At 43.6% G+C, this 10,065-nt stretch overlaps 2 protein-coding genes across 2 annotated transcripts in view; one reads left to right on the forward strand and one right to left on the reverse strand.

Moving 5' to 3' along the window:
• Positions 1–2,265: 2,265 nt before the first annotated feature.
• On the forward strand, positions 2,266–6,005 carry LOC21389014. Its single transcript, XM_010093960.2, is given in 3 exon segments — positions 2,266–2,834; positions 2,836–3,052; positions 5,229–6,005. Coding segments are annotated over 3 exon segments (1,002 nt in total). The 5' UTR covers positions 2,266–2,457; the 3' UTR covers positions 5,637–6,005.
• A 202-nt stretch (positions 6,006–6,207) lies between these two features.
• The window catches only part of LOC21389015, an 8,814-nt gene continuing 4,956 nt past the window's right edge, over positions 6,208–10,065 (reverse strand). Inside the window, exons 6-9 of the mRNA XM_024162921.1 lie at positions 6,883–6,953; positions 6,695–6,809; positions 6,493–6,604; positions 6,208–6,394 (exon numbers count right to left, since the gene is read on the reverse strand). Coding sequence (XP_024018689.1) covers positions 6,536–6,604; positions 6,695–6,809; positions 6,883–6,953 — 255 coding nt within the window. The 3' untranslated portion in view covers positions 6,208–6,394; positions 6,493–6,535. The remainder of the gene's footprint in view (positions 6,395–6,492; positions 6,605–6,694; positions 6,810–6,882; positions 6,954–10,065) is intronic.

Consider the following 10,065-nt stretch of genomic DNA (forward strand, 5'->3'; position numbering starts at 1 on the left):
ATTATATAAGTGGCTGACTGGTCAGGTACTTTTCAAGTGCCTGACTAGAGATAATTCCTATTAAATAATGTGATTCTTTAATTAATTTTTTTAGAAAGCACAATGTGGTGGGATCACATACCACATGCTCAATTATAAATAATTCTTTTCTTCTCTCTGCATTGCGTATTCGAGGTTTTGTTTTGGTTTTTTTTTTTTTCTTCTTCTATGCTGCCCCCTTCTCTCCTTTAGAATCAGAATTCGACGCTAGCCCAGGGCTGCCTGTCAAGTCCCCTACCTGAGAGAGGGAGCATGGAGGTAATGTTAGGTTCATGATTGGAGGTGATTCCGACTCATCTTTGGAGGCGGTCAGACTTAGGCAAACAGGATTGTGGCCCAAAAACTCTGCTAGCATGATAAGAAGATGCGGTCGGGGGAGATCCGCATCGATGAGTTTGGATAGCGGCCGATTATAGTCTGATGTGGCAATTCAGAGGTTTTGGATAGTGACCGATTATTACCAGATGTGGCAATTCAGAGGTTTGTCGGGAGGAAATCTTGCAGTGTTTTGTGTAACATCTGTTTTGTTGGTATCTTGGTGTCAACCTATTGGAGTTTTTTATTGATTGTCCGAGTGATATTAAGAGAGCCAGTTGAGAGTTCAATTATTAGTCTGTCTTTGCATTTTCTCGTTATGGGGACTATGCGCATGTTTTTTTTACCACTCTGTGTTTCATTAAATTATAGCGGTAGAACCGATTTGTTATCGAGGTAAGTATTCTTATGTAACAAGTTCAGTAGTGACATGTGTATCTTTTTATTTTGAAACACAATTACCTATTAAAAAAAGTAATTTGTATAAATGGTCATCAATCTTTTTAAAATGTGACAGTTTAATCCTTAATTTTTTTTTTGGACAAAACGACCCTAACTTATTTTAAAAAGTACAATTTCGTCATTTTTGTCAAATTTCATTAAATTTTTAACAGAATTAATCATGTGTAAAGCATGTGATCTTGTTAAATAGAGTATTTTAGTAAAATACCAAGGCAAGCTCTCGTTCTCTCTCTGCTCTCTCATTCTCTCTCTCTCTCATCTCTCGCTAGGAGTCCTTTTCCTATGCTCTTTTATCAAATTCTGCATAAATCCATCTCTATCTCTCTGCAACTCAATCAAATTATTTTCATACTCTTTTCCTCTCAAACACCTCATCAACGGAGGTTGGTATTTATTCAAAAACAGATCATATCTCACTCATTTTCTTTAGGATTCAAATTTTACATCTATTTTTCTCATTATCGCATTTTCTTTCTTTTTAATAACGCAAGCATATTACTTTTTTTAGTCGGGTATTCTGATTTGAATTTTTGTATTTTTCTTTTCTAATGCCGTATGATTTTATTGCCTGTAACTCTTTTTGAATCTTATGAAAAATAATTTCCTTTCAAAAAAAAGAATATGCAAATCTTACTGATATATAAAAATATTCTATAAGAATCTATGTGATCCGATGCTGCAGGGTTATTTACTTTCATTTCTTGAATCTAATGAAATATCTTGCAGATTTAGACATCAGATCAGAGACATTTCCTTTGCAGGTTGAGAAATGGGCCGTGGAGTGAGCGCTGGTGGGGGGCAGAGTTCGTTGGGCTATCTGTTTGGAGGTGTAGAGACTCTTGTTAATAAAGCCAAAGCCCAAAACCAAGCCGAAGCCCAAACCCAAGTTGCTGCTCCTGCTCAGAACCCAGTGGAGGCCTCTCCTCCTCCTCAGAAAACAGCTGTTGCTCCAAAGCCTTCAATTGACAAGCAGATTCCAGCAGGAATTCATGGCAGTCTTACAATCCGAGAAAATGATCACTTGATCAAAATTTGGGAGAAAGGGATAATTGTTTTGGGAATATTTAAGAGAACTTAGTTCTTAAATTTAGAATTGTGATTTAGAATTATTTTTATTTTATGTGTATTTTTTATGAGAAAAAATACTATAATAAATCACGAACTATAATTCAAATCATGATACGAATTTCTATTCTAAACATCCCATCATTTTATTGAAAAAAGAGATAGATCACGTGACATATTTTATTAAAAATTTAATAAAATTTAATAAAAATAATGATATTTTATCCTTTTAAATATGTTGGGTATCGTTTTGTTAAAAAAAAAATATTAATGATGAAGCTGTCATCTCTTAAAAAAAAGATTGAAGACCATTTCACAAATTATAAAAAAAAAATAAATAAATAAAGGAATAAGGGTTTTTTCCATTTAAAAAAAAAAAAAAAAAAAAAACTGTTTTTCACGCCTTCCCTTATACTCTCTGCTCAGTGCTCAGTCCAATCTCAGATTTAACACCACGGCCCAACCCCAACCGCAACCAGATCCAAAATTCCTCTAATTTTCTCGGGAAACAAACAGCCTCATATTTTCCTGAGAAAATAACAAAGAAAAGATCAAAATTCATCATTGAATCTCCCCATGGCGAATGCCTGGAAAAGAGACAGAGGCTCGAAGCTCGTCTCCGCCAAATCCCTCTTCCTTCTCATCTCCGCCACTCTCCTCCTCATTTTCTTCCTCTTCTCCACCTCCTCAAACCCTAACCCTAACCCTAGTTCTTCCAACATCGCAATCAAATCCGAATTTCCATTCCTCGCAATACAGCCCTTTGATTGCCTCAAGTGCCCTCAATCCCACCCCGTGATCGCCAACGTCGTCGAAGGCCTGAAACACCCATTCCTCTACTCGCTCGCCGACTTGGGAAATCTCCCGGAGAAGCCGCACAAGAACATCGTGAGGATGCTGAAAGGAAAGCCCTTTCGGAAGCCCGACATATCGGAGACGATTCAGGGAATTCTCGAGCGGTTCACGAGGCCTTGTGGTTGATGTTGGAGGCAATGTCGGCATGGCGAGCTTCGCCGCCGCGGTTATGGGATTTCGGGTTCTGGTTTTGGAGCCCGTCTTTGAGAATCTGCAGAGGATTTGCGATGGGATTTACTTGAATCGGGTTGGGGATTTGGTTACTGTCTTTGAAGCTGCTGCTTCCGATCTTCTTGGTAACATTACCTTCCACAAGGTTACTGTTTTTCTTCCATTTCACTAATTTTATTTTCTATCTGTGCTTTTGTTATGTATTTTTTTTGTGCCCTTTTTCTTTTTGGTACAGGGGAAGTATGTTAATAGCTGTGTTAGAAGGTCAAATTTTTAAGATTGTGGTGTAGATTTATATTCAGAGAATTCTCGGATAAAAAAACGAAAAAAAAAATAACTTTACTAGTGGAGGAGAGGACATTTATGAATAGCTACATCTGCATTGTGTTCTAGTAAGCTCTCATATGTTTCTTTATTTGGTGTTATCTATACTGTGTCCCGCTATGAGGTAATTTTAATATCTTACCAGGTTTGGGATTAAATATCTTAAGTGAAGATTTTAGTCTATTATTAGAATTTCACATTTAAGATCGTGCTTCTTTATTTTGACTATGGTAGTTTAAGATTAGATGTCTCAAGTGTAGATTCAATCCAAAAATTGTACTTCTATTATTGAATTTAGTATAGTATGAAAATTTGGTCACGTTCCATGAGATTATGGCTGATATTCTTTTGGGACACAAGGATAACATTTTCATTGTGAATTTTCTTTCAAAGTTGGGTAGAGGTGATGTGCACTTGAGGCTAGCTCAAGTGATTGGGTATGTGAGTGTGTGCGTGTCCACTAGGTTCAAATACTGGCGGTTTCATTTGTTATTAGCAAAGTGGAAACCATGGACCCTACACTGTATCAAAAATAAAAGTTTGGTAGAGTAGTAGAAAAGGTTATGCTGCTTTAATTGCCTGTGTAAAATTGTGGTTCTCTGTTTGAACCATGTGGTACTTCAAAAAAAAGGGGGTGGGGCCTGGGGGTTCGAGGCTTTTGCGTTCTGGTTTTCCACAAAATCAAATGCATGTTATGAAATATGTTTAGGGATACAAGGGCATGTTTATTGATAAAATTTGCAAACTCTAGCTCAGTTGTGCCTATCAGTCTTGGTTTTCCACAATGGATGAGTGGCCATACAAGAATGGATCGCATAAGGAATGAAGTTATTCGTAGTAAAGTAGGTATAGCACCAATAGAAGATAAAGTGCACGAAGGCCGCTTGAGGTGGTATGGGCATGTCCAACGTAGACCGCTATAAGCACCAGTTCGTGCTTGGGAGGACATTCTTATACCTAATACTAGGAGAGGGGTAGACCAAGAATTACGTGGACCGAAATAGTTAAGAAAGACATTCTAGATCTAGGCCTTCGGAAAAGTCTAATTTCGATCAGAGCTGCGTGGAAAAGTGAAATCCATATAGCCGACCCCAATTAAGTTGGAATTAAGGCTTGCTGTTTGTTGTTATTTGTTGGTTTTCCACAAAATCAGATGCATGATATGAAATATGTTTAGAGATACAAGGTTGGTTTATTGATAGAATTTGCGAGTCTCACCCAGCTGTCGCTATCAAACTTGGGGGGGTTGATGTTTTTGCATTTTGGTTTTCCACAAAATCAGATGCATGATACGAAATGTGTTTCAGAGATACAAGGGCATGCTTATTAGAATTTGCAAGTCTAGCTCAGTTGTGACTATCAAACTCGGATTATGTAGGGCTTGTTCTTTTAGAGTTTAACTTGAGTATAATTCTTGAGTTGAATTTGAGTTATAACTTGAGTTGAACTAGTAACTTGAGTTTGTGTTTGGTTGTGTACATTTGAGTTATGGTTTGAGATAAGAATCTTTTTGAGTTTGTGTTTGAGTGAGTCAAAACTTGAATTTGTATTTAGATAGTATTTTAATAAAAACTCAATGCTGATGAAAAATTTTAATAGGGTATATGGGTCGGGTTTTATTCGTCTTTTCGTTGTCAACGCATAGAAAAAAAAATCATCTCAATCAGAATTAAAACGAAAAAGTTATAGCATTTTTAATAATAGAAAAAATATTGTTCATTAATTTGAGTTCGAATTTCTGAACTCGAGTTGAAGGGGAAACTTGAACTCGAGTTTTAGTCCTAAACTCAAGTTTTAATTCGAGTTTAAACTCGAGTTTAACTTAAAAGAACATGAACTCGAATAAAATTGTAACTCGAGTTGCATTTTTTTGAGTTTTTCGCTCAAAAGAACGAGCCCGTAGTTTTCTTGGTTCAATCATAACATACAATCTTTGGGGAAGTCAGATTTATGTTACCTGTCTGTTGCTAATATTAAATACCCTGCTATGGTACCAGTTGGTTGGTCGGCTTGACAACAGTGCGGTTTCAGCCACTGGTGCGAAGTTGGCGTTCAAGTCAAATGAAGAAATAGAACTTCAAGTGAGGTCCGTACCTCTTGATGAAGTAATCCCAGAGTCAGAACCTGTGCTCCTAATCAAAATTGATGTTCAGGGTTGGGAATATCATGTTCTTAAAGGAGCATCCAAGTTACTGTCAAGAAAGGGAAGTGAGGCCCCATATCTTATATATGAGGAAGATGAGCGGTTGTTGCAGGCTAGTAATAGCAGTACAAAACAGATTCGAGATTTCCTTCACACTGTGGGATATAACCACTGCACTCAGCATGGTACAGATGCGCATTGCACCAAGAAGGATTCACATAAAATTCTTTACGAAAGAATTCAACACGAAACTAGAACCTAATCTGTGATCATTGTGGGTTCAAAAAAGCTCTCTGTGTGGCAGAAACAGTCGCACAAATGATTATTGATATTGTTTATATTCTTTTTTCCATGAGTGCATGGAGAAGTTTGTCAAAGTCTCAAAGATAACACTGATGCTGCTTTAAGACGATCACAGATATGGAGGCATAGCATTCGAAGGCAAGCATCTCAGATGCTCGGAGAAACATATGTTTTGAAAAGGCTTCTTGTTTTGCTCACAAAGCTATGTTGGATAGCTTGCTAACTAGTTTTGTCTTTGTATTGTAAGATGTACTTGGAAGCTTCTAATTGTAATATTCTTTGAAATCTGGATTGGTCCAGCTATGCGTTATGAAAGTTTCATCCAAATTCTGAGTGTCACTCAGCTACTTATTTTACTGGTTCAAAATAGTTTACCAAATCAAATTGGCAAAATGGCTTTGATATTTGTTTATTTGTACCTTGTTTAGTGTCTTCACAAACGCTGAAGAGTTTTGTACAAGAAAAGGGTTGTGTTCTAGATTCAAATAACAAGAAAAGGAGAGAACGCAAAAACCAAGATGCAAAAGACAGAAAAAACTCCTGAAAGATGAAGTCCAGGAATTGAATAATTAATACTAGTAATCATGTACAGATGTCTAGTTTTACAAATAATAACGTCAGTAGTATTGAGAAGTATATGAGGATATTTACTACAACAATGTGTAATATTTAGAAAAGTAACTTCAATTCAACTAGTAAGCGCACACCTCTTGGCACCTGCAAGAGAGATTAATTATGCATGGGACTTAAAAATTTTCTTTGCAAATTGGTTAGAAAAGCATACGCAACTGCTAAAATTCATAACTAAATCCTACCATGCCAAAACCCAAAAACACTGCAATAACATTGATGGTCAAGCTATTCTGGTCCACTATTTTGAGAAGGGCCAGCTCTCTCCACCATGACATCATAAAGTTGCTTCCCATTCTGCAGGTGATTAACAACACCAGAAATAAGTAAAATACTGCGTCTCAAAACATATGAACGTAAAATCGTCGATCCGACTTTGGTACTTACGAATATTATTGGAAAGAAGTGAATTTGCCCTTCAGGCTTAGTTTGTCTCTCTTTGAAATACACCAGAATAGGGAAGTTTGGCCACCAAAGCTCCCAATTCACAAATGTGGAATATCTGTAGTCAATCAAATGGTGATTTTCACTTTTCTGTCAAATCCTGAAATCAATGGGAGAAATAGTGAACTTACTTCCAGCGGTTTTTCCCACCCACAAAGACATTTTCACCCGAATCCTGAAGCTCATCCCCTACTTTTACCTCCTGAAAAAACACAAAAATCCAATGTAAACGTAGAAATCCTAATGATTTAACAGGCTAACCGAACATATTGGGCCTGTTTGGTAGCATTTTCATTTTTGTTTCTCACATTTTTCGATGCAAAAAATTGAAAACGGAGATAAAAAACGTGTTTGGCAAAATTTGTGTCAGAAAACAAAAACGAAAATGGCTTTGTCGTTTTCCGGAATTTTGAAAACGGAAAAAAGCCGTTTTCGTTTTCTTGTTTTCATTTTCGGTTTCTTCTTCTTCTTTCTTCCTCGATCATCCTCCCGTTTCTGCTTCTTCCGATTTTTTCTTCCCCTTCAGCCGAGCTCTTCTTCCTCCTTCCCTTCTGTTCTTCAGCCGAGATCTTCTTCCCGGCCGAGCCCCGGCGTTCTTCTCGCCCAAGAGTCGCGTCGTTTGCTTCTCACCGGAGCACCTCCGTTCGCCTGAGCTCCTCCGGTCTCTTGTTGCCCAATCTGCGCCGTTCTCCGTTTTCTCACCGAGGTATGCCCCAAGCCAAAAATATTTGAACGTGTTTGATTTTTCCGATCGATTTGGTCGAGCAATTTGTTTTTTTATTTTTTTTATTTTTATTTTCTGGTTGTCTCGCCGTTTGATTTGCTTATTCAACCAAATCGGTTGCTGTTTTCCGATTGATTTGGTGTTTGTTTTCTACATTATGCTTGATCTGATAAGGTTTTTTTTCTGTTTTTTTTTTCTTTTTCCCCTGGAGGCCCCCGCTTGGGGCTGATACAGCCGCTAAGGGCCTCCCATTGGGGCTGTATCAGCCCCTGGGAGGCCCCCCCGTTGGGGCTGAATCAGCCCCTAGGGGCCTCCCTTTGGGGCTGGCCTCGGAGGCCCCCAGTGGGGGCTGACATTGGGGCTGACTTTCAGCCCCCATTGGGGCGGATGGAGGCTGATTTTCAGCCCCTATCAGGGCTGACAATCAGCCCCCATGGGGGGCCTCCCTGGCCAGCCCTAAAGGGAGGCCCCCAGGGGTTGATCCAGCCCCAATGGGGGCTGACATTGGGGCTGACTTTCAGCCCCCATTGGGGCGGATGGAGGCTGATTTTCAGCCCCTATCAGGGCTGACAATCAGCCCCCATGGGGGGCCTCCCTGGCCAGCCCTAAAGGGAGGCCCCCAGGGGTTGATCCAGCCCCAATGGGGGCTGACATTGGGGCTGACTTTCAGCCCCCATTGGGGCGGATGGAGGCTGATTTTCAGCCCCTATCAGGGCTGACAATCAGCCCCCATGGGGGGCCTCCCTGGCCAGCCCTAAAGGGAGGCCCCCAGGGGTTGATCCAGCCCCAATGGGGGCTGACATTGGGGCTGACTTTCAGCCCCCATTGGGGCGGATGGAGGCTGATTTTCAGCCCCTATCAGGGCTGACAATCAGCCCCCATGGGGGGCCTCCCTGGCCAGCCCTAAAGGGAGGCCCCCAGGGGTTGATCCAGCCCCAATGGGGGCTGACATTGGGGCTGACTTTCAGCCCCCATTGGGGCGGATGGAGGCTGATTTTCAGCCCCTATCAGGGCTGACAATCAGCCCCCATGGGGGGCCTCCCTGGCCAGCCCTAAAGGGAGGCCCCCAGGGGTTGATCCAGCCCCAATGGGGGCTGACATTGGGGCTGACTTTCAGCCCCCATTGGGGCGGATGGAGGCTGATTTTCAGCCCCTATCAGGGCTGACAATCAGCCCCCATGGGGGGCCTCCCTGGCCAGCCCTAAAGGGAGGCCCCCAGGGGTTGATCCAGCCCCAATGGGGGCTGACATTGGGGCTGACTTTCAGCCCCCATTGGGGCGGATGGAGGCTGATTTTCAGCCCCTATCAGGGCTGACAATCAGCCCCCATGGGGGGCCTCCCTGGCCAGCCCTAAAGGGAGGCCCCCAGGGGTTGATCCAGCCCCAATGGGGGCTGACATTGGGGCTGACTTTCAGCCCCCATTGGGGCGGATGGAGGCTGATTTTCAGCCCCTATCAGGGCTGACAATCAGCCCCCATGGGGGGCCTCCCTGGCCAGCCCTAAAGGGAGGCCCCCAGGGGTTGATCCAGCCCCAATGGGGGCTGACATTGGGGCTGACTTTCAGCCCCCATTGGGGCGGATGGAGGCTGATTTTCAGCCCCTATCAGGGCTGACAATCAGCCCCCATGGGGGGCCTCCCTGGCCAGCCCTAAAGGGAGGCCCCCAGGGGTTGATCCAGCCCCAATGGGGGCTGACATTGGGGCTGACTTTCAGCCCCCATTGGGGCGGATGGAGGCTGATTTTCAGCCCCTATCAGGGCTGACAATCAGCCCCCATGGGGGGCCTCCCTGGCCAGCCCTAAAGGGAGGCCCCCAGGGGTTGATCCAGCCCCAATGGGGGCTGACATTGGGGCTGACTTTCAGCCCCCATTGGGGCGGATGGAGGCTGATTTTCAGCCCCTATCAGGGCTGACAATCAGCCCCCATGGGGGGCCTCCCTGGCCAGCCCTAAAGGGAGGCCCCCAGGGGTTGATCCAGCCCCAATGGGGGCTGACATTGGGGCTGACTTTCAGCCCCCATTGGGGCGGATGGAGGCTGATTTTCAGCCCCTATCAGGGCTGACAATCAGCCCCCATGGGGGGCCTCCCTGGCCAGCCCTAAAGGGAGGCCCCCAGGGGTTGATCCAGCCCCAATGGGGGCTGACAATCAGCCCCCATTGGGGGCCTCCCTTTGGGGCTGGCCAGGGAGGCCCCCAATGGGGGCTGATTTTCAGCCCCATTGGGGCTAAAAGTCAGCTCTGGTGGGGGCTGAAAATCAGCCCCCATCAGCCCCATGGGTGCTGATTGTCAGCCCCCATTGGGGCTGAATCAACCCCTGGGGGCCTCCCCATTGGGGCTGAATCAACCCCTGGGGGCCTCCCTTTGGGGCTGAAAATGAGCCCCAATGGGGGCTGAAAATCAGCCCCAATGGGGGTTGATTTTCAGCCCCCATTGGGGCTAAAAGTCAGCTCTGATGGGGGCTGAAAATCAGCCCCCATCAGCCCCCATGGGGGCTGATTGTCAGCCCCCATTGGGGCTGAATCAACCCCTGGGGGCCTCCCTTTGGGGCTGGCCAGGGAGGCCCCCAATGGGGGCTGAAAATCAGCCCCAATG

This window comes from Morus notabilis, unplaced genomic scaffold (genome assembly GCF_000414095.1).
Source record: "Morus notabilis unplaced genomic scaffold, ASM41409v2 Scaffold474, whole genome shotgun sequence".
Lineage (NCBI taxonomy): Eukaryota > Viridiplantae > Streptophyta > Magnoliopsida > Rosales > Moraceae > Morus > Morus notabilis.